This window comes from Leuresthes tenuis, unplaced genomic scaffold (assembly GCF_036924035.1).
Source record: "Leuresthes tenuis unplaced genomic scaffold, fLeuTen1.0.hap1 SCAF_24, whole genome shotgun sequence".
NCBI lineage: Eukaryota > Metazoa > Chordata > Actinopteri > Atheriniformes > Atherinopsidae > Leuresthes > Leuresthes tenuis.
Genome location: NW_027325378.1, coordinates 10051233 through 10075136, shown reverse-complemented (window position 1 = coordinate 10075136; position 23904 = coordinate 10051233). Strand labels below are relative to the sequence as shown.

At 40.7% G+C, this 23904-nt stretch overlaps 3 protein-coding genes across 3 annotated transcripts in view; 1 reads left to right on the top strand and 2 right to left on the bottom strand.

Annotated features, from left to right (window-relative positions):
• Nucleotides 1–9570, bottom strand: part of lmbr1 (limb development membrane protein 1) — a 32176-nt gene extending 22606 nt beyond the window's left edge. Inside the window, exons 1-5 of the mRNA XM_072378149.1 lie at nt 9364–9570; nt 6047–6119; nt 4786–4825; nt 3792–3931; nt 2629–2732 (exon numbers count right to left, since the gene is read on the bottom strand). Coding sequence (XP_072234250.1) covers nt 2629–2732; nt 3792–3931; nt 4786–4825; nt 6047–6119; nt 9364–9426 — 420 coding nt within the window. The 5' untranslated portion in view covers nt 9427–9570. The remainder of the gene's footprint in view (nt 1–2628; nt 2733–3791; nt 3932–4785; nt 4826–6046; nt 6120–9363) is intronic.
• Nucleotides 9571–9644: 74 nt separating this feature from the next.
• nom1 (nucleolar protein with MIF4G domain 1) lies at nt 9645–18325 on the top strand. Its single transcript, XM_072378573.1, has 12 exons — nt 9645–9701; nt 9782–10824; nt 10919–11031; nt 12077–12272; nt 12821–13144; nt 13293–13403; nt 13697–13867; nt 15575–15696; nt 15831–15963; nt 17091–17222; nt 17316–17425; nt 17793–18325. Exons 2-12 carry the CDS (start codon nt 9853–9855, stop codon nt 17968–17970), a joined length of 2562 nt encoding a protein of 853 aa, XP_072234674.1. The 5' UTR covers nt 9645–9701; nt 9782–9852; the 3' UTR covers nt 17971–18325.
• Nucleotides 18326–20037: 1712 nt separating this feature from the next.
• Nucleotides 20038–22521, bottom strand: mnx1 (motor neuron and pancreas homeobox 1). The gene is made up of 3 exons (XM_072378620.1): nt 22020–22521; nt 21223–21383; nt 20038–20670 (listed from the first exon to the last, which is right to left on the bottom strand). Exons 1-3 carry the CDS (start codon nt 22519–22521, stop codon nt 20383–20385), a joined length of 951 nt encoding a protein of 316 aa, XP_072234721.1. The 3' UTR covers nt 20038–20382.
• Nucleotides 22522–23904: the final 1383 nt, after the last annotated feature.

The window sequence follows — 23904 nt, the reverse complement described above, 5'->3', positions numbered from 1 at the left end:
ATGACATCGCGCTCTTAGCAAAAAGAAGTTTGGTCCAGAATCAGTTAAGGTTCCCAACTTTTCACTTAGTTTAGAAAAACTGAGTCATGAGAGGACGGGAAAATCTTGCTTGTTCTTTTAGACATTCCTAGCTCAAGCTAATATGTTGCTGTGGTAACGAACATTGTAACAGGCAGCTTTAGGGAGACACTGTGACCTTAAAGGAAGGTATGTAAACACCACTTTATATTCTCCGGCTGGCCCTGCCAGAGAGAAGGCCTGGGAAAAATGTCTGCATGTGCAGGAGATTTGAAATAAATATCCAGGCCTCCATTGTGGAGCTCCAACAAAGAGGAGTATCTTAGTAACACCAAACGGGTTTGCTGGGCGAGACGTTTTCTCTTCCCTCCACTCCTCCTCCTCCACAATAAACACACTTCTCATCATCGGCGGGTTAGGGCTTAGGATGAGATTGATGAGGAGTTTCTTTAACTACCAGATGAAACCTGTTGGCCCTTTGCTGGGTCAGTCATGGGGTCAGACTCGTTCTAACTCGTTTCAGGATCAAACACATTTCCAAAAGACTACTCACTGAAAAGCAAGTTTGCCACAGTTTATATTGTGTTTTAAAAATAAAAAAAAAAAAACTGAAAAAAACAGCGTCTTACTTTTTAATCATCCAAAGCTCATAGCTGCTATTACTGGAAGCTACATAAGCATCTGTTTAGATGGAGAGAAAAACACCAGAACTAGAATCAAACAATTTGTTTTCTTTTTATCTTCATCTGACTGATTTAAGCCCCTTAAAATACTGAATAAGGACTTAAAGAGTTGTCTTCACAGTCTTAAAACATGCAGGTCATCTCTATAAGGATGACACGGCCGGCTATCATTGTAATGCCATCTACTGGTGGTGTGGAGATGAATAAACTAATCCAGTGGAAAACAAAAAGCTCCATAAAGCTTTTAAGGTTGGCAAACCAAGGCTTACAAAACATCTCAACAATCAAACGTAAAACTTTTCATATGCAGGACACAAACTGTCTCTAAATATGATCAGATCCTGACAACCAACTACAGAACAACAACCTCTGGCAGCCTCGGTGATGCAGGATTTGAGAACACACCCATAAAGTGGGAGACATTTTACAGCAGCAAATAAAGCTGGATCATAACATCCGACATCGAGACCCTAAGTCCCTCTGATTCATCCACAATTTGGACAATTTGTTTAACTATTAATCACTCAGGTGACAGCGCCTCTAAAGAGTTGAACATTAAAAAAGAAAACATTTTAAAAAACATCCACATTTCCATCCTTATTCTGTTGGCGTCTTTTAGTACATCGTCAAACGTAAACATAGCCACATGAAAAGGCTGACTAACAACGTCAGTAGTGAAATTCATCATTTACTTCATTTCCGTAGTCAAAGGGAGCTCACAGTGTTACAACATTAGCTCGGGAGGTTAAAATGCCACATAAAACCTTATGACATTGTGGTCTAATGCCGTTATTGGATAAAGGGATAATACCACATTATAAAAACTCAGATCTGCCATTTATATTCATCTTGCTGTGTACCACATTAATCCCTCTACAGGCAGCTTTTCTTTTTTTTTGTGTGTGGATGAAACAGGATTGTCACCCCCACCTTTTCTCCATTATTTAGCACACGTACACAATATATAGCTAGAAGTGCAGCTAAACACTGAACAGTACTTCCTCTGAGCAAATTTATGGAAGCTACGTAGCAAGAAACAGTCTTGCTGTAATGAAAAAGAACAAAAAGGAGAAATGTGAAAGAGGCCCTCATCCTGCTTCCTACACATCAGGGCCTGCCCTCTACAGAAGAAATCCAACCGAAACAAATTAGTGGACTGAAGAAGAAAAGAAACTGGCTATATACTACAGTACAGACTAATTTTTATGTGCTTTTGCCAGGAGGGACATAAACCAGAGAGGTTTCAAACTGTGACACGGGATAGAGGTGTATTAAAAGTAAATCTTTCCCCCTCCATTTTGCAAGGCTCTATTGTCCCGTCATGTTGCTGCGACTTTATGGACTTTTGGAACACGAGCCCCCAGCCCCTTTTTTTTTTGGGGAGTAATCAATTAAACGAGGAAGTTCGCTGAGCCTTACAACTCGATTATTAGCCTGTGCTTTTGAAGTTTTATTTTAGGGGGCTGGGGAGCGGGTGACAAGGAATCAGGCTTTAAATCAGTGGGGCCGATGCAGCAGTGTTGAAGCGTTTGCAGCCTACGGCCTTATTGAAAGGGTTTGTCAGGATGTGGCACTGAGCGAAGACCAGATTCAGACTTTCATGGTTAATGAGCTTTCTGCGGTGGCAGTTACAGTCCGTGGCGTGAGTCAAGGAGAGGGCAAAACTAAGCACCTGCTGCTGCTTTGGCTGTTGCATGGGGAGCAAAGCATTCATAGAAGTTATTACCAAAAGACAGAAAACTACATTTTTCTTAAATATTCCATTTGTAACAATTACCTTCTAGAATTTTGATCATCTTTGCAGGAATTTTTACATTCAATTAAGAGTTTGAAACCATGCAAATTGCTCTATTTTCGCTTATCTTCTGTTTTCTTTTATATAATTTGCACGAATGCGGTAAACAAGCAGCAGAGGTTTGATTTATACCTTTTTCGATCCTGCAAATCCCTCAGACTCCAAAAAGAAATAGGCAAATGGCATCAGGACGAAGAGGCAAAGGTTGGAGAACAGCGACACCAGGTTCCACAGACCTGCAGAAACACAACATATCAGAGCCTGGATGTATAGCGACATACATATAATACTCCAGAAATCATCAATTTAAATTTCAACGTGACAATCTGACCTATTTTTGCTGATTTTCTAAGATAGTTATAAAGCCGTTGTAAGGTGAAATACCAACAGGCGTCTCTTTGGCAGTTTTTAATATCGTGGACTCTACTGCCACCTGGTGGATGTCAGAACACCCGACAGCATCATTAAAAGAGATAATTAACTCCAGACGGGAGAGTGCTTGAATGTCTCTACACAAAGAGTAATCTCATGTTTCAGATTTGTGGTGCCAATACAAATTAAACAGATTAGCTTTTATTTCTGGCTCGTTTTATTTTCCAACAACTACGGCTGCTAATGATGTCTTAATATCATCGACCAACTCACACTTAAAGCCCAACATATTTTCCATCAAGTGCAAAGCTCGTCAACAATCAAAGTAAATCTATATGTCAGTATCTGCAAACAATTTATGCAAACGTCTAATCATTTATTATACAAATCATATGGCTTATAGATCCATTCAAGAGTTCAGATAATGCAAGTAGAGCCAGGAGGGGGAGACGAATGTTCTCCACAGATTGAAGGCTACTGAAACAGCATTTATAGACAGATAGCTGCAGTGTGCTTCATTTACACTTTTCTTCTTCAGACCTATAAAAAAAAACCTATAAATACATCCATCATAGATCTGATGTATTTATAGACTTCTTGCAGCGGTAGAAAAATCTTTCTTCTCTTCTGTAAGTGTACTGTTGTCTTTTTAAGGGATAACCCTCGATGAAAGGGGCAAAAACAAACATTTTCTATAACTGACAACTGGTCTATATTTCTATACACAAACACTGCCAACTGAACTAGTGACGATTCAATCTGTAAACAGTTCATTCAACAGTTAATTCTAATTAACTTTATTTCAGATATGTTAGGACACATTTACTTTCTTTAAGGAAGGAGATAGTTCTTAGTCGTCAGTCAGAGGGCAAGAACCTTTTTATTATCTTTAAACAGAGGCCTGAACTTTGTGAGCTACTGACCGTGAATGAGGGAGCCGTTGAGCCACTGAATGTAATAGTTTCTGGGGAATGAGAGGAGGATCTCATTGCTGATGATTGAGAAAGGCAATAGGAAGACTGCTCCGCCTGACACAGCCAGGGTGAAAGTGCACAAGTACAATCTGCAAACAGAATCAAGCACATCTCATTAGGGAAAAGCAGGCGCATAAAGTGTTAGGAATAACCATAAATACAAATACACCAACCATCTCTAGTGAGGCAACAACAGCAGCAACTAACTGAACTCATGAGGCAACAGCAAGTGTTACATGGACTTTTCTTAATGAGAGAAACCATTTTAATAACAATGTGCTGCCGGTTGATTGCCAGGCTGCATTTGAAATAGTCCCTCTGCTCTTCATCCATCTTTATTATGGTCCCAGAACTGAAGACAAGACCGGCTGTGGTTCTGCGGTCTGTAGCTTATAAAGATTCAGAGGCCGTGCTGACTGGACCCAGAGGAGTCGCCATCTGCTCAATGGGCTGCCACAAAGTCACCACTTCACCACATCACAGTACAAAGCTTGTTAACTTGAAATACTTTGTGTTATTGTGCAGGACCCTGAGGTACCATTCCCCACAGCTGGACTATGCAGGCCTGATGAATAAAGCGATCATTCCTTGTGTGTGATGTGCAGTTCCACAGCCAGTGACACCTTATGCTTATTTACTGTTCATGTAACCGGTTCTTAGTAATTGCATTATAATCCCAGAGAATGTTTATCTGAACATGTTAGCTAAAAACTCATTTTCTGTTGAGGTGCCTTACTACTAATTCAATTTAAATCAACTGTGATGTGTCATATTTTATCAAGTTACACATTCCCACCTTCTTAATCAGCAGTTTAATCGATATTTGTTTAAAAATGTTGATTTTAACAGCAACAAACTCCGTTCACTTGCTTCCAACTCCAGCGGATGGTCTGCAAAATAACTCAAACTTTAAAGTTCTTTCTAAAATATCAACATCACTCACGATATCCTGTTGACGACAGCATCTTCGTCCTCGTGGTCATCTGCAAGGAAAACAACGGCACTTAGCGGGGATGTAGAGTAAAGAAATAAGTCACTCAGTAAACTATTTTATACACCAGGTCATTTAAATGATATTAACTACAGTTTAATGTTAGGATTAAAGACATGGTGACTGGTGTAAAGGAAATTTAATAAGTGGAATCAATCCAACTGCATAGTACTGAGTATTGAATCATTTTCCTGGTGATAACAATACAAATAATACCACCACCGTTGTTATATTTTACAACGATTTCCCGATGTGAGCATTAATCAGAAGCTGCCCCCACAGCTTAGCTTGGTGTGAAAAGAACAGCCTGGTTTGCTGCTGTCCAACTCTTCAGTGGGAACTTTACTCCACTTTCAAACTGAGAAGGCCTGGGTGACCTGAACGTACTATATTTGTCCTTGTAAAAGGGAGCGTGCTCTCCGGTGGCCGCCTTTGTTCAACGCATTCAAATAAAAAGTGCTCTTTGGAAAACATTCAAAAACATATTCATTATTTTGAAAACAACCAGCCTTCCAACACCAGAGGGTTTCCTGAAAAACCAGACACGTTGGTCATTGCTTAGCCTCGGAAAAAACAGATTAAGACAGAACATAAGAGCTATTTGACAGCTTAAATCTCTTGTTTTTATTGTAAAAAGTCACATGGAAAAAAAAGCAATGGCATGACATAAAAATGTACTCAAGTCGCATCAGGCAACAAAAAATGGCGCTGCTTCTAATCCACGAGAGATGTGAACCAACTCAATGGAGGGGAAAAAGCTTTTAAAGATCTTGTTAACATTCAGACTTGGCTTGACTTATCACCATTTATCACAGGATAGGATCTGTCAGCATTAACTGCACAGTTTTACTGTGAGCAGTTGTATTCATGCTACCACAGCCCTAAAAGCAATTAAGGGTGGAGACAGGTCATACTGATACAGAGCTTACTACGGCAAATTTCTTCACAGGCATTCACAGACTTTAAGTCTTCTTGAGCATAACATCCTTTCAATCTAAACACACAGAAGGGCTGTGAGCAAACACAGCATAAACACAGAGATAGCCGAGTCTCCTCGATGATTAGCATGAAAGCAGTTCCACCACATACAATCATTCTGCTGTGCAAGTGTAACAGATCTTTTAGGACAAGTCTAAGTTTCACTGAGGACATGTGAGACGTGTCTGATGTGTGCTCCTGGGACAGGAGAGATCGTGTTTTACAGAACACTTACCACTCTTCCACTTGTATCTGGTTATGATGCAGTAGGACACAATGTAGAGGACAGCAAACAGGAGGAAGCAAATCTGAAAACCACAAAAGAATCATATAGGATTTATTGTGACTGGAGATGGCAAAACTGTAGATACAAGAAAGTACACCAGCAGGACTGATGTTCATTACGATGTTTACTACACAAGTAAACAGGATGCACTGTATGTTCAAGGTTTGAGGACTTCTGTTTAGCCCACACTGTTTAGGAATTATTTATTGACCAGTTAACAAATAGAGTTGTGAACCTGTGGCAAGTCATCCCATTAAGACCAGGAATACACCAAGAAGTAATATTAATGAATGAATAACAACACATACAGTCATACATGACCCTGTTGTGAAGTATGCTAAATATGGCTCTACAAGTCACACTCAACAGGATGGGTCTCTTAGGACGAATAAATCACAGAGGTAACATAACCTGCTCTGGCAGAGGTCGTGTTAAGAGATTTGGGCCCAAACCCGGTGTACAAACTTCGATCCTTTCAGACATTTTTTTTCTGTTTTTCTTATGTTATTCTGTGTCAGTGATTAAGACTCAGCTGTGAGAAGTGAGTAAATGCATTGTTGCTTTCCTACGTCTGATCACACTAATCAGGTAATCACAGACTCAAAACAAGCTGGATAGTGTTACAGAACGATCATATTCTACATTCTACTTTTCCACTGGGACGGTGACAAGCATGTAACTAATGTTAGAAGCTCCCACTTCAGCACATTGCACCCTGTCAACACTGCACAAATCACCATGCTCAAGCTGCGATTATGAGATGACTCAGCCGGGCTGCATATGTTTCAGACTCACTGAGAGAGAAAGAAACCACCAACCAATATATGGTGTTGTACGTCAGCCACAAACAAAAACAGTTCTTCGATTATATGCAGTCACCATCCCAATGAAAATTTGAATATAACAGAAGCTATAGATTCTGTGGTGACTCTGGATGAAGCCACATGATGTCCACTACGAGGCAGACCCAGAATAACACAGAATCAGGTGCATGGTGCTGATAAGCAGACACACGCAGAAAGACAAGAGTCAAGGGGTGATAACGGCAAGTTTCAGACACACCAGTCACACACCGCAACAGCAATAAGCTGTGGCACATAACAACCAATTTAGCAGCAACTTTTCACACCTTTACAATACAGGGACTCGATAGTGTAGTGGTAAAATTGCCACCTTTCATGTGGGTGACCTGGGTTCAAATCCCATGCATGAAAGGTACTACCTCCAGTAAGGTTCCTCAGGCAAGACCCCTTTACCAGTGTAAGTTGCTTTGGATAAAAGCGCCTGCAAAATGCATAGACATAATACAAAGTAAAGGGGTCTGACTTTCTGAGGAGGTTTCTTAAAGCCTTTTGGATGTGGTAGAAATCTACAGTCAGAGTAAGAGAAAGCAAATGCAAGTGACACAAGTTTTCTTTTCTACATACAAAAATCATGTAGTGTAAATCATTAGTGTGTGCATTAAGATGTAAGAGACAGCAAAGTATTTCTAATGTTGAAAAGTTAAAAAGAAAAACTGTCAAAGTATATAAAAAATTTATTGCAAAGGTGGTGATGTCTCAATAAAGTACAGTGCAGTACATTCTCTGTTGAGAGAAGCATGTGAAAGGCAGATAAAGAGGTTATGGCCTTGTCTGAAAGTGGTGAGGGAATGTTAATGCTGACCACACCACGCTTGGGACATTTCATACCAACTTAACGTGATTTTTCGCCGTAAACTCATTTAGTGTGTTCTTGGCAAACACAGACAAGATTTTCCAGTAACAATGCACAGTTGGGTCCACTGTGGAGGAGCCACTTACCCAGACTTTGTGTTGATTAAATGAACCCAATCTTGTCACTGAGTCATGCTTACCGACTTTAAACCAAACTCAGTGAAGCAAATGAATTGCAAGAGAAGCACAACCAATAATCAACCCTATAGTGTGTCTATCACAGCTATTCATAAGCCGGTTAGCCAAAACTTTAACGTTAAATGATACACTGACATTAAACTATCATGCAGAAGGATTATGTTGATATGGGATACTGAGAGGCAGATGTAGAGACGCTCAGGACAAAATGTGCAAGCTAAAAGGTGAAATGTCTCACTAGTCATCTGATAGTTTATGTGTCAATAAATACTAAGACTAAGGCCCCCCCGCTTTTAAAATGCTTCACTTAATTAATTTGTTTTCCCTCAACATACAGAGATATCAAGACGTCGTAAAAAATATGATTTGTGTTCAGAGAGATGAGCAGTAACTATTTTCAAGGCAATCGCTTATAAAAAACAGAATGATAATTTATCACTGCCTAGATCTATTAGAAATATAACATAAAGTTAACAAATTGAATGCTGAAAGAAAATGTCTCAATGTTTTTTTGAGAAATGTGTGAAATACAAAATGCACTCATATTAGACAAAACAACAATATCCATGTTGTCAGAACTACTTTGAATGTTCAGCATATCAGTCACAATCACAGTGTGCATCTCTTGCATGATTTGCAAATAAAGCTACTATATTTAGCCTTTATCTCCATTTTATATAGTATTCCATCATTTTTGGAAATGGGGCTCTCTCATTGCAACAAATAAAACTTTGTTCCAGGCTCCAGGAATGCTATTCCACGTCTCCCATCACGTTTTTATCTTACAATTAAAATATTATTTACAAAGTTACAGAGAGTGTCTCTTAACCCAACACATAATATACATGAAAACAAAACAAAAACAGATTTTTTTTGTGTTGTTGTTATGTAATAAATGTGTACAAATTAAATCTGAACCAAATTTAAACAGACCAGCCGCACTGAGCAGAATTAATTTCATATTATACCCCAATATGAAACTAATCAAGTACAAAGATAATTCGTTATAATAATGTAACAACAAAGATAGAGTCTGGATTGAGTTGGATTTGTACCTGACCCAGCAAAATACATTTCTAGTGAACCATGGGCATGTTTACAAGCCTCAAAAGTGCTCAAAATAATCCCAGAAAGTAAGTGCGCTAAGTAGCTAGCAGCAGCTAACGTCAACGGAAGCTCGTGGATTTCTTTTAAGAATTTCCCTCACTGCTTTTGATATTGACAAAGTTTGGTTCGTAAATGAGCTAGACACTGAATGACACATTTTTGGGCTGTACTCTAAAACTTAGAATTTCGCTTAATCGTGACTCCCAAGTCAAACTGACAGGTAAAGGCAACGTTAGCTCCCGTTAACGTTAGTGGGCTGTAGAGGACGTTAGCCAGCTAGCCTCAACTAGCTTCACCGTTACTTACGATGTACTCTCGAACTTGGCTGTGAAAATTCTGCTCTCTGATAGTGACATCGTCTTCTTCCATTCTTCATATTGCAAATACAAAAAAGGCTACAGACTTACTACATTCTAGCTCGCACAACTGGCGACTACAATTACAGCTGCTGCTTCCTAACCCCTCTGCAGGAACTCCCCTGACTGGTTCAAATCCAGTTTACATCGAAGCGAAGCCGCTCCGTGCTGTCTAAAAAAACGCCCCAAAATAAAGTACGTCATCACCGTGCGTCAAGATTTCCGCATATCCTGGACGAAAATAGTCACGTGTTGGTGGTTCGTATCAACAACGGTGTCCTCATGGAGGTAAATGTGAAGTCAAAGAAATTTATATGATAAAGATAGGAATATAAGTATAATTACTTTTGTTTTTCATTGGTTTACAGTGAAGCCGGGGGAAATTAACGCTCACAAGCTCACTTTATCTACCGTACTAAAATAATTTGAATTTGTTAAAATGAAAGGAAAATGGAAGCAGAACAGCAAGGAGAAGAAGAAGAAGAAGGGGAATGCAGTGTTACAGAAGTATATGATGTCTGTTGACGAGTTCGTTAAAAGCAAAAGTGGTGCAGACGAAGCAGAGAATGACCCTGGGCTGAGATTTGTGAAAAAGAAAAGCAGAAAGGAACTACGTAAAGAAAAGCGAAAGATGAAAAAAGCCAAGATGAGGAGTCACTATGAAGGCAAAAAGAGCGTCTGTTTATCCTCCGGTGATGGTGAAGACTCAGCAATAAGCGCTGAAATACAGCCACCGATACAGAAGAAGAAAACTGATAAGAAAAAGAAAGAGGTGTCGAAAACACAGTCAAGCAAACCCGCTCACCCACCTCCGGGGAAATCAGACAAGTCTGAAACTCCATCAGTCGCCAACAAAGGCAAGAAAGTTAACAAGCTTCAAGAAACAAGAAAAATGGCACTGTTGGAGGCAAACGAACAAGAGGACAGGGAGATAAAGAAGCTGGAGCGATGCCTTGGATTAAACAAGAGGAAAAACAAAAAAAGTCTTCCACAATCCTTTGTGACAGATGGACTTGATTACATTCTGGGTGTGCTTGACTCTGGCTCATCAGCAATGGGAGTGTACAATGATGGCGATGATGATGATGACATGCACATGGCCAAAGAGAACTTTGAAAAGTTAGAAGAGCATGACTCTCCGTGGTCAGGTGCAGAGGAAGATGCTGAAGATGAGATGGCAAGTGTAGGCAGTGATGATGATGATGATGATGAAGAGGAAATGGGGGATGATAATGATGATGATGAAGAGGAGATGGGGGATGATGATGATGATGAGGAGGAGGAGGCAGAGGAAATAGATGATGACCTGAATGAGAGCGATGCAGCTGACTCAGACGATGAAATAGAAGAGGAAACAGAGGAAGAAGCTGACAGTCCTGACACAAAGACATCAAGCTTAGAGCCAGAAGATGTGAGTTCATATTCTAAAAATACCTATAATACTAATAATTTACATTACATTGATGTTATGGATCTAATCATGACCACATTCTCCTGATGTGAAGGTCACCACTACAACTGGCAAGTATGTGCCCCCCCAGCTGCGTAACACTGGAGATGATAAACGCAAAGCTGAGCTTGAAAAGCTGAAGAGAAACGTGAAAGGCCTGCTGAACAGGTGACACAGATTCTCCTACGAAATTAGACATACAATATGTGGTGGTACCCAATATAGTAATGATTTCTAAGGGTAAGTATTATCCACTTCTATCTCTTCGATATCTTCGGCAACGGAGGCTGCATAAAATTGTTAATGTTAACATCCAAGTCCGATGTTAATTAAAAAATTAGGTTAGGTTATGGATGCCATGTTAGTCCGGCTGGTCTTACATATTTTCATATTCCCGCATGATGATGCCACAGCTGCTAATAATCCTGGCCAACAAACATAGACATAGTCATTAGGAGGAAAAATACATTGCTTAGTGTCAGAGGTGAAGTAGTTAATTGATTTCTGATTGGCAATAATCATGACCAGTGGTTTACCGTGGGATGATTCTGATTATTTGTGGTCCGACTGTTAACTAATGTTTAGAATTTATGTACATTTGCAGAAAAATGTTATGCGTCTGGAAAAAAAAATGCCTGAAGAGAGACACGTCTGCAGCCTGATCAAAGTTAGAAATTTTCGAATTGACTTATTTTCTAGAGGAAGATATTTACATGAAACAGTTTTTTAAAAATCCAGTTCATTTGTGGATCAGGTGATCAAGCAGAAGCCAAACTGAAATCTCCCAAAATAGCCAGAAAATATACAAGAAAAAAGTTGCACAAAACCATAAAACTGACAAATGTAAACATAAAAACTTCTGCTAATTTACAAAGTTGATTTTCATTTCAAAATAAGGCGCTCTGGTGAGTTTTTGTTCATGTAAAGTCTGGAGAAAATCCAGATTTTGAACTGAAATATCTTGATAATTCCGTTTGCAGGACTTTGAGGAGGTTGTAAGGTTTAGACCAATGCTCTCATAACAAAAAAAGCATCACCTATATAAAATATCTGTTCCTCTGTGAAATCTGAGAATAGCATCACCTCTAAATGTTAGATTGCATTAACTAATGTTACATCTGCTTCTCAAGTGTCTCCTCTTAAAATCATGCAGAATTCCCTTAAAGTTGCCACGTGTTGTGTCTCAAAATGACGATTGACGCAACGTTTTCAGGCTGAGTGAGGCCAACATGGCCTTCGTCTGTGGTCAGCTGGAGGAGCTGTACATGAGCTGCAGCAGGAAGGACATGAGCGACACTCTGACAGAGGTGATGCTCGCGGCCTGCGTCACCCCGACCCTGATGCCCGACCGACTGCTGATGGAACACGTGCTGCTTGTCAGCATCCTCCATCACGCTGTGGGGCTGGAGGTAAGTAAACATCCATTAATCCTTCATTTTGAAGTGTATAGAGTTTTCAGAAAAGAGCATCAAACCGCCAGTTATCTGTATGCCAGAGCAAATTGTTTGTTTGTATTTTAAATATGAGCTAAATGTGCTCTTAGCATGAATGCATAAAATTCCTACTAATGGAGATTCACACAGTATTTGCTACACTGATAAGAGCCACGTGAAATAACTACCACTGAGCGGCAGACTGAGATCAGATCTTGGATCATCCACTGGAGGACCGTTTTCAGAAAGAGTGGCATGTCCCACATGTCTCAGTTGGAAGCTAATCTTTGGAACTACAAAGTGATTATTTCCCTTTCAGCAAGGTGTGATGGGATTGTAGTCTCTTATGTGTATTGGATCGCCATTCTATAAATCAAATGAAGTTGGATTACAAGAGAAAAATTGTAATCAACAGTTATTAGATCACAACAGACCTTGTGGTTAGGCTTCATTTGGCTCGTATGTCATCAGCCTTCCAGACACAGCCCTGCAGCAGTTGTAATCACGTTTTATCCCTCTTCCAGGTGGGAGCCCATTTTCTGGAGACAGTCGTGCGCAGGTTTGACGAGGCATACAAGAGCCCAAGTGAGAGCAAAGAGTGTGACAACCTCATCGCCATTGTGGCTCACCTCTATAACTTCCAGGTGGTTCATTCCGTCCTCATCTTCGACATCCTGAAACTCCTGGTGGGAACGTTTTCAGAGAAGGACATCGAGCTCGTTCTGTTTGTGCTGAGGAACGTCGGTTTCGCCCTGAGGAAGGACGACGCTCTGGCTCTGAAGGGGTTCATCTCTGAGGCTCAGAACAAGGCCCGAGGCATGGGGTCAATGCTTCAGGATCAGACTAGGGTAGACCAAACAAGAACCTTTTTACCTTCTACTTTTGCTCGCTTTCACATTACAAATAGGGTTTAATTAACTTTTACATTGTCTAACTAGTTTTCTGATGATGTTTTAACTTTTCAGGCTCATATAGTATTTGTAAACTTGTTTTTAGGTGCGTTTCATGCTGGAAACCATGCTGGCTTTAAAGAACAATGACATGAGGAAGATCCCCGGCTACGATCCTGAGCCGGTGGAGCGACTAAGGAAGCTGCAGAGGACTCTGGTGAGTGGTGAACACACTGGGTTTGAACTATTCTTTTCTCAGATGTTGTTGCTTCTGGGATCTCTTTCTCATATGTCTAACAGTAACAATTTGGTGTTATTTTTAATGTCAGCCTACCAAAAGTACCACCAGGTGGCCCCAGAGCACCACCACCACAGACTCTAAAGTCCACAGTGCTTCTGACACTTTCAGCTTGACTTCAGAGTGCCTGTTTAAACTGCTGTTCAGGAGTCTCTGTGTGGTGTTCTTCGCTGTTGAATCATTTTAACTAAATATACATGTGTGATGGTCAGATCAACCGGAGCGCGGCAGGCAGCGATATGAAACTGAGAGTCTCTCTGGAAAACATCCTGGCAGCGGAGCAGGTGGGCCGTTGGTGGATCGTCGGCTCATCGTGGAGCGGCGCACCCATGATCAGCAAGGAAGGCGACGCAACCACAAAGCAGAGTTCTGCTGAAGGACAGGTAGACAACTGCAAGCATACGATGTGCTGTGAAGCTGATTTGGATTTCAGAAAAAGCAGATCGTGATTAGTTCCTCAACTGAGTCACATTTGTGTCACTGGTCTACAGTGTATTACGATGCTTTTGAAGGGGATTGTTCGTGTATGTTGGTCTGGAGTTACGGAAAATAACTGACATGACACAAAATAATAAGAGAATAAATGAATGAATAGTTCAGTGTAGAATAAACGCCTACATTTGACTAAAGCATTGTCAAAACTGAAAGATTTCACCCAACAACAAAATGCCAATATATAGAAAAGACACTTCAAAACATGCAGAAAATTCAGAAAACATAACAACAAGACAACTAAAAAAAACACTTAATAAATAAAACAACTAATGATAGAAAATGCAAAATTTCTCCTAACAAAGAGGCATTATACAAAACACAACAGGCTCAGTGCATAAAAAAGTGAATAAAAAGTGAATAGATCTAAATGTTTAAGCCAAAATGTAGGTGCCTCATATTTTCTGTGTTTTCCTCAAAGTTGTGTTTTGGACCTCCGAGCCTCGATGTACCGCGGCCATGATGGCAAGGCAAGGCTATTTTATTTGTATAGCGCATTTCATACACAAGTGCAACTCAATGTGCTTTACATAGCAGGAAAATGAATAACAGAATAAAAGGACGAAAGGATAAAAAGATAAAAACATGCAAAGACACGTTAAACAAGACAATAAAACCTTCTGTTAAAATCTACTCAGCCGGAACCAGAAGTAGTGCAAGATAGAATTAATAAAATGCTTTGGTAAAAAAGGATAAGACAAGTAAAAAGGAGATAATAATCAAGAGTATCTGTAACTCTAACAACTGGCACCCATCATCACATTTCAAAGTTTTGAGCCTTGATTTAAAAGTAGCAACATTTGGGGCACATCTCAGTGTTTCTGGGAGTTTGTTCCAGAAATAAGCAGCACAATATCTGAATGATGCTTCACCGTGTTTTGGAATATAAACCCTTAGCAGTCCCTTTCCAGGTGACCTAAGGGTTCTTGATGGTTGATGGGGAATAAGAAGATTTAGCAGGTATTTTGGGCCCAAACCATTTAGGGATTTGTAGACCAGCAAATTAATTTTAAATTCAACTCTCTCACACAGAGGAAGCCAGTGCAAAGAAAGTTGCGCTGGATGGAGATGGTGAAATGGCAAATTTATCATTGGTCATTGGGTTTGAACCTCTTATTGTTAAAAACAAACTCTCCTACCTCGATGTGTTAGATTACCGTGTGACATCACAGCTCAGCACTTCTGTGGTTGCCACTTACAGTGTTCCCACTTCATAATGGATTGGACCCAAAGAATTTTGTCTGCCATCGTAGTGTTCGAATTCAAGAAAATGATCTTCTAACATAAGCTACAGGAGAAGGTTTTTGCTGTAAGTGAGGAGCTGTTTTAATGAGGGATCACATGAAAACTGGTCAGATCTGTCTGCTGACCCAGCTTGGTTAGATCTTAAAGAATGTGTCTGCATTAAGATATTCCGCAGTCTAATGACATGAACCGGAGGGCCGTGACGTATCACTGATGATGTGTAACATTTTAAAAGCTTTGTCTCATTTATAAGCCTTGTTGTTGTTGAAGAATCAGAGGCAGAAGCTCACAGAGTGTATTTCTTTCTTTAATGATCCAGCTTTTCAAACTCAACTGTTTTTCTTTGCCTTCAGTTTAGTGCCAAGGTTTTAGAGCTGGCGAGGAAACAGAGGATGAACACAGAAGTCAGGAGAAACATCTTCTGTGTGCTGATGACCAGTGAGGATTACCTGGATGCCTTTGAGAAGCTGTTGAGGTTTGTTTTTGCTTCACATCTTTGTCCTCTTATTAAAGGACGTGAATAGAATGAGTACGTTATGATATTTTTAAACTAGTTTACCCACCAGGTTGACTTCGTTCAAAGCCTTTTTTTATTTGCTTTGTGTAAAGGATGGGTCTGAAGGACAAGCAGGAGAGGGAGATCGTTCATGTCCTGATGGACTGCTGTTTGCAGGAGAAAACCTTCAATGCCTTTTACGCTGTACTGGGAGAGAAATTCTGCTCCCACAATCGCCGTTTTCAGGTAAAAGACCAAAGGTAACACAGGTAATACAGATCTTACATCTTCAGTTAGGGATTGCAGTACCCTTTAAATCACTTTAAATAGATTAGATAAGCTTTAATTTGTTTTAGTGTCAGATAAGTTCCTATAAACACAGAAAAGGGTTAACATTTAGTCCTTTAATTGCCTGCTATATTTGTGTGGCCACCCAGTCTGTGTGTGTGCGACCTGTGTGTGGCCTTCAGTTCACCTCTGCAGTGTGGGAGCCTTTAACACCTCGCACTTCTGATTTGGCTCAAACTGTGCCTGCAAACAATGGGGCTGAGAGCACACTTCCTACGCTGCCATCATGTCGGCCAGCAGCTCATATCAGAGACCAGTGACCATTGTTCTCATCAAAGAGCTTCAAGCGGAGCTCATGGGAATGTTTGCAATTCGCATGTAAACTGCATCTTGATGAGAGGGTTATCTTTGCTCAGTTATTTAGAGGTGTCTACTACTGTTTTTGATAATCTTTTCTTTCTTTTTTTTTTTCTTCCCTAAAATGACATCGCACTTGATGAGCGAGTTTTCCATCGTTCTTATTAGACATGAAAAAAAATAAATAAAAAGGTGCTTTTTTTTAACATGCATAGGATTTTTGAAAGATGATGCAAAGATAAATATTGTTAGATCTCCTCACACCCTTTCCAAAAACACATTGAAACCAAAACCTCTCTTTTCAGAAAGTTTAAGTTTTGTGAAGTTTTTCTTGCCGCCGTGTGTCAGGAATTGTTATTTTCCATTTTGCTGTCGCTCTGAAATGTTGTGATCTGTCACCTGTTATTCTGTCCTCGTCCTCATGTGTGTTTTGGGCCTCGAAGCCCTCGTACCTCACAGAATACAGGAGTTGAAGGTCTAGCACTGAATAGACTTGGTTGATTTAACTGGTTGTTTAAGATAATAAGATTAGAGCTCAATGATTACAAAACCAAAGTAACACAATGAAAACGGTACGTTACGTCTGGATTAATCTATTGAAACAGAGGGAGACCAGCTGCCTCCATGTCCTAAATATACATAATAATAATACACATATTGGTGGCTGTCTTCAAACATGGATGCACCACAGTATCACGGTTGAATGCTTTATTAAATCCTCTGTGTAGATGACGTTCCAGTTCAGCCTATGGGACAAGTTCAAGGAGCTGGCCAACCTTCCCAGCAACACCTTCAACAATCTGATCCAGCTGGTTACCCACCTCCTTCAGAGAAAGTGCTTCTCCCTGTCCCTTCTCAAAGTGAGTCATGTGTTGTGTGAAGGCTGCAGAGATTGATGTTATGAACTGATTTAAACATATTCTTTACATTCACCTCTATGTTTTTCTTTGTAGGTAATAGAGTTTGGGGAACTAGACAAGCCCACGGTGCGCTTTTTGCGTCAAGTTCTGACCAAACTGCTGAAAGAGACTGAACCGGAGGAGCTAGCCAGCATATTTGGGAGGTGAGTCCTTACTCTGACCTGAGATTTAAACATCCAAGTTTATTCAAAATTAGACACGTTGGAAAACAAAATGTGTACAGCTGTGATTGCAGTCCTGTGAGGCTGTAGTTTGACCCACCAGTGATTTGTAAAAATCAAAAGATTACTGAATACATCGAGATTCATCTTCTTGGGGCCGTGAATGTCTGCACAAGCTCCTTACTTTTATTGCAGTAGAATCAGAAAGTTTGCAAAGATCAACGTTATCATCTGCAGAACATTTCGACCTAAAGATATCTTCATCATTGTCCTTTAAAAAAAAAAAAAAACATTCTTCGCTGTGTGAAAAAGTGAAGATCAGTGTCCCTCGTTGTTCCCCATTCCCCAGGATTTCAGGAATTCCCAAGCTTGGAATGCTGCGGGAGGGCTTGAAGCTTTTCATCAGTCACTTCCTTCTGAGAAATGCCCAGTCACAGGGACCAGCTGAGCAAGCAGCACTGCTGTCAGAGGGCGCCCAGGTCGCCACCAAAGCCATGGAGGCCAAAGAGGCCAAGCTCAAACTGTAAAACACACACAGGCACACACACCTCAGAATCCCAAAATATGTACTGTGGAACAAAAGAAGACTTGTTGGGGTGACATGACCCCCACCCCCCCAGAAAGAGCACAGACTTGCTGAGAGAACAGAATAGAAATACTTTTAATATTGAATTGACAACTTTTAATTATTTCAACATGCACAACCTTTTCTCGTAGTGCTCGTTGTTTCAGGCCTATTTTCCTGCTATTATTAACTAAACATGCTTACTTGATGATGATTTGATGAAGCCACCACATAAATTGTATATTTTCATCTCCTACATGTATTGTCCATGCTGGTCCTTGTATATTTGTTAATAATAAAAAAAAGGGGGTTGTCCTTCAGCAGATTAACAGTGTAGAGCTTCTGAATAATAATAATATAACACTTATTGGAACCCTTTTCAATTTTCTCCAAATGTGTGGGTTTTTTTGTTGTTTTTTTTACTTGAGACTGCCCTCTTGGAGGCAGTTTACATCCAGTGTTAATATTGCACAATTTACACACCTGGAACCAACTGTTTTTGGCTTTATTTAGTCTATTTACAAGTGTAATGCACCTTTAAATCAAGCATTTTCCATCTTAAACCCAGCTGATTGGTGAGTATTTATAAGCTCACTTTCTTCTGTAGCTATTTCCACTTTGCTTGTGTGTGTGTATGTGTGTGTGTGTGAGTGAGTGAGTGAGTGAGTGAGTGTGTGTGTGAGTTAGAGCAAGACTCAAGGACGATGAGAATAAACGACTGTGGTGTCGTTCCTATTAAATGAGCCGGGGACTCTGAATCTGGCTCGTTCTGTTTGCTCGCTGACACCAGTATCCTCCCGCATGGTTTGCATAGCAGAGTCATTCTGTTACATTTGATACTTGCTCCTATTAATTAGCTCCGTTGGTGTGGCCTGTATCAATCTGAGGCTGAAGCGTGGGTGGCCTGGGGTCAGGAATGGGCCATGAAGTCAGCCAGAGGAAATGTTCGCCACTGGTTCACAAAGGAAGCCGTTTTCTTTCCAGGTAACTTCTTAGAGTGCGAAACTTCAGGACACAAACGCTCCAGGGGAGTCAGTGAAAAATGGAGAATAATCAGAGAGAGAGAGATTTTCCTTTTAAAGTGAAATGAATTGGATCAATAGGCTCACTGTGCAGTTCATACAGGAGTCATTGTCTGCAGCCACGAGGCGCTGCTCTCCCTTGAGCTTCACCTGGTGACCCTCAGCTGAACTTTAATTCAGCCTGCTAAAGCAAACAGATGAAGATAACCAACAGATCCTTCGCTAATCCTGTTACAAATGGCACAGAATCACTCCAACATTGCTGTGGATGAACACAGGTGATTTAGGCCTATTCTGCTCAGTCTTAGAAGCTAAATAAGAATCCTTTTGGAAATCAAAACATTACCCAGAAACACCTTTTTTTTTTTTTTTGTCTTTCAAGATTCAAGATTCCTCGTGAACTTGATATTTTCATACAGGCTGATAGTGCTGAAAGTTGGATTTAAATAAGTGCACATTTCAAGAGATTTAATTTTAAGTTTGTTGTGAGTTTGTTGACCTTGAAATGATTTCAGTCGCTGGAAATGGTGCCTGCAGCAGCCAAATTAAGCTCAACACGCCTTTTTAAACGGTTTATTAATGCGAGCCCATTGCTAGTGTGGTGTGAAATGTTTCCTCCGTCTGACTGCCTACTTGCTGTTTGCTCTCACTGCACGTTTGCACAGATCCGACAGCGCCATTAACAGTAATTCCCATGACCCGACCTGTCAGAGCAAAGAGAAGAAGCGCACGGCTCTGTCCGCATCCAGGCTGAAACACCGCCAGGAAACCACCAATCCAGGGACAAGAATATCAATATATGCGTTAAAAAGGGGAGAAAAAAAGCGGCTTTTACATATAAAAACATTTTTATTTCGCTATGTTTGCAGCAAGAGAGACGCTAAACAATAATTTAGCATGCACTTATTGAGCGATTCATAAATACAGTGTAGAAAAATAAACACTTTTCCGCTTTATATAAGTGGAAATGTGACATCACAGGAAACAAAATCAGACAAGTGACTGCAAATCATTTTTGGGGTATGGACTACAGGACATTGCTGAATGTTTATTGCTGACAAACTAACCACCACAACAGGTAAAGATTGCTAATCCTGAGTCAGTTAACAGCGTCATGCAGAATGATGGCTCACCACGTCGCGGAGGGACAAATGCTGCTCCTATGAGTAAATAAAAACGTGTGTCTCTTCCTTTATTGCTTGCTAATGACACGAAAACGTAGGCTACTCTTTTGAAAACAAAAATCTCTTTTTTTTCCCGTGTAGGTGACGGGGAGGCCTGGTTACATGCAGGTGGATTTTATAGCGAGAATAGCCAAAGTCTTTAAACTGAGTCTTTCCCTTTTTCCTGCTTCAGGGCTGCGGGCTCGCATCGCTGTTGTGATTCCGCTCGTCGTCTGAAGAGCAGTCTGACGAGTTGTACAGGAAATTGTCCCCTTCGTCGTCGTCACTGTCCCTGAAGTCTCTTATTCTGCCGTTTTTTGAGTCTGTCTTGCTGTGGTAATCCGATTGATCGAGTCCGTCTGATTTTTCCTGCCCGTTCTTGGAGCCTTTCTGCTTCTCGGCCTCCTGGGCGGCCTGCTCTTTGGCCTTCTTACTTCTCTTCCACTTCATGCGTCTGTTCTGGAACCAGATTTTAACCTGGAGAGGGGTGGGTGTAATATATTTGTTAATTTTAAGGACGCCTCTGTTGGCATTATTAAAAAAAGAGAGACTTCAGCCTCACCGGTTCTGTGCTGGCTAAGGAACATCTTTTTTTTTTCCCAAAATAATTTTTTTTTACGTAAACGCCCCCTTTCGCATGTCTTATCACCACTTTAATATGTATGTTCATATCTGAAATGCCTCCAAAGTACTTAACAATTACAATAAGAAAGGCGCAAACAGTGCGTAACAGTGCGTAAAGATCACCAATCCATCTGACATTAAGGTCTTCTGTGCCGTAATTATTCATACACGTTTAACGTTTTGTAAACTACAAACAAATCAAATTCTGAGTTTTAGAAATGTAATTAAGCCATTAATGGGTTGACCTTAGTGGCTTTTTCCTGTGTAAAACTATGCCATTTGAATTCTGTTTACCTCTGGAAAGGTTTTGCCTAATTTCTTATTTACTTTTAATGAAGCTGTGTTGCATTTATTTCTCTCATGAAAACCAACATTCCAACATTTGTCTGTTCAGATATGCGTTACCTGAGTTTCTGTCAGCATGAGGGACGTGGCCACCTCGAAGCGCTTGGGTCGTGACAGATACTTGTTCAGTTTGAACTGATGCTCCAGCTCCAGCAGCTGCTGACTCGTGAATGCAGTTCTTGGTCTTCTGCACTTCCCGAGCAAGTTGGACTGCGCCTGAGCTGCAATACAAAACAAAAAATCTTCAAAAAAAAGAAACGAGAATACAAATACACAACATATTTTGAAAGATATTAGATTGTAAGAGGAAGCGCCGTCTTCAAAATCATAAATCCTCCACCTCTCTCATAGTACAATATTTTTACTCAGGCATTAGCTGGTTCACATATGAATATGTCCACAGAGGAGCTATTTGCCCCCTTCATTTTGAACAAATCTGTTAAAACGAGCAGAAACAAAAAAGGCAGTATCTGGTGAGCAAATCGCATGTCGACTGTGGCTTTCACACTCCTCTGCCACTTTCCCACTGTCCATTATCTGTCCATTTTAGTTCCTCTCCCAAAAAGCCGCCACTAGTGACAGCCTCTTCATTCAGATGATACAATCTGATGGGAACTGTGCAGCACACATTAAAAAGCAAAATGGGGATTTTAGTCAGGCTTTTCTCCAGTTATTTAACCGCGAATGAATGGAGGCCTATGACATTTTGTCAGATATATTCTCCAACATGTTTTAATTCAGAAACGTATAAATAAGTGATATTTACCATATCACCAACTGCCCTGATACTATTTGTGTTTATTAGAGTTAACAGAGGAGAAATGACTCGAATATCCTGGAATGAAACTGTTACTCACAATTAAAGTCGGACATTTTGGGAAGCATCATCCCGGCTGTGGAAACCCGCAGCCAGTGATCTAGCTGGAAGGTGCTGGCGGTCAGTTTAATGGGATCACTGGCGTGATGGTGATGGGAGCCGTGCGGATAGGAGTAGGACAGGGCAGGGTGTTGGCCTGTGAGTGCAGCCGCGGAGTAGGTGTACATGGGGTGGCCGTAGAGAGCTTGCGCGGGGATCCCTGCGGTACTTTGCGGGTGTAATCCAACCATGCTGTGCGGGCTGTTGAGGAAACCCGGTTTGGGAATCAAGCCGCAGGTGGAAATCCTCGGCGGGGACGGCGTCTCGGCGCGTAAAGACTCGGCGCTGGTGGTCAGCTCCGCGGCTGCAGAGGACGGGATGGAGGAGGAGGATGAAGCGGAGGAGGAGGACAGAGAAGTCACCAGCGCGAGCGGTGAGGTCTGCACCTTGGGTGTATCGACTGCTAAAAGCGCGTCAATGCGAAAGTTTTTGGATTTCTCCATTGGTCACTCGGTGCGCGTCCTTGTGGCCGTTAGACTGGAGGAGAAGTCAGCGCTGTTTTCCCACCTTTCAAAAGTTATAATGTTATCCCGAGTGTGAGAGAGGGGCTCCGTTTGACACTTAATCCCGCTCAGATGGAGGCGATTGGTGCAGCAGTCTGTCGGGGGGCTGTCCCAAGCGCGCGGTGGACTCAACAACGCCTCCTGCTCTCGTCAATGTAAAGCAAGATGCTGGCTGCAATATTTATTCCACGAATATTTCAACGAAAGCGAAAATGACGCAAATATTTCCAATTGAAACACGTTTCTCATTCAGGTTTGGGTGAGCGCAGTTTACAAATATAAATATCTATATATATATATTCACAAGCTATCAAAGGTGAGTAAAAGGGTGAGAGCAATAACAGGTTAATTCGTTTAACCTGGAGCAGGTGTGATGGCCTGATATATGCCTGCTTTGAATGAGACATTAATCATAAAAACATCATAACATCTATACTAAAATGTTTTTTTTTTAATATTTGTTTTTGTTATTAAAAATGCATCTACAGCAGGAAACGTCATTTTCTTGGTGTCAGATGAGTGATGTTTCTTGTCTTTCTTTACTTTTCATGGTTAATCTGAATGTAGTAGATGGTTTAAGAGGGGGGGAAAGGCCTGTCAGCCTTTTATGGTCATAAATCTTTATTTAAAAAAGAGTACACCTGCTCATCGTGTCGATCTAAGTGGAATTTAAGTGCACATTGAATGGGGAAAAATCTGCTTCCAGACCTAACACCTGAGGTGATGTGTAAGGCCGTCACTCTTCACTTATTGTATTTAGAGTGAAGGTGGGGGGGGGGGCATTTCATCCTGAAACACCACCAGAGGCCAACAGGAAAATTTAGGTGAAAGCCCTCCTTCTGTCACCCCCAATCTGAAGGTGACTCTTAACTCTTTGCTGTAACCTCAATCTTTCTAGCATTTGATCAGCAGTAGGACCACGTTTGGAGGCTTTTGGTTGAGGATTTTCATATACTGCAAACATATTTTCACACATTAAAGGCTATAATTAATCGTTTCCTATTGAATTAAAGAAAAAAGAAAAAATACTGGTGATTTTCTGAAACTCTGTCAAGTCAAATTTCGGCACAGTAATTGAGAAGCGCCCAGTAATTAAAAAAAAAGTATATATATAGATATATGGATGTATATATATAAAATTGAAAGCCTTAAAGTATGATGAGGAAAGAGATGTAATAGGCTCGTGGCTCTGGGTGACGTCGGTCTAATAAGCCTCTTAAAGTTAATGGAAGAGGAGGTCAAAACGAGAATTATTGACACCCCGTTGCCCTTAACCTGTCTACCAATAAAGCTGATTAGTTTTTGTCAATCCATCAGAGAAGC

Excerpts from the sequence above, each read along its gene's own strand:
- nom1 (XM_072378573.1), top strand. The coding sequence starts at position 9,853 with ATGAAAGGAAAATGGAAGCAGAACAGCAAGGAGAAGAAGAAGAAGAAG. Across the intron at positions 13,145-13,292 it reads TGCTTCAGGATCAGACTAGG|GTGCGTTTCATGCTGGAAAC; the intron begins GTAGACCAAACA and ends ACTTGTTTTTAG. Across the intron at positions 13,404-13,696 it reads GGAAGCTGCAGAGGACTCTG|ATCAACCGGAGCGCGGCAGG; the intron begins GTGAGTGGTGAA and ends TGTGATGGTCAG.
- mnx1 (XM_072378620.1), bottom strand. The coding sequence starts at position 22,521 with ATGGAGAAATCCAAAAACTTTCGCATTGACGCGCTTTTAGCAGTCGAT. Across the intron at positions 21,384-22,019 it reads CAAAATGTCCGACTTTAATT|CTCAGGCGCAGTCCAACTTG; the intron begins GTGAGTAACAGT and ends TTTGTATTGCAG. Across the intron at positions 20,671-21,222 it reads TCATGCTGACAGAAACTCAG|GTTAAAATCTGGTTCCAGAA; the intron begins GTAACGCATATC and ends ACCCCTCTCCAG.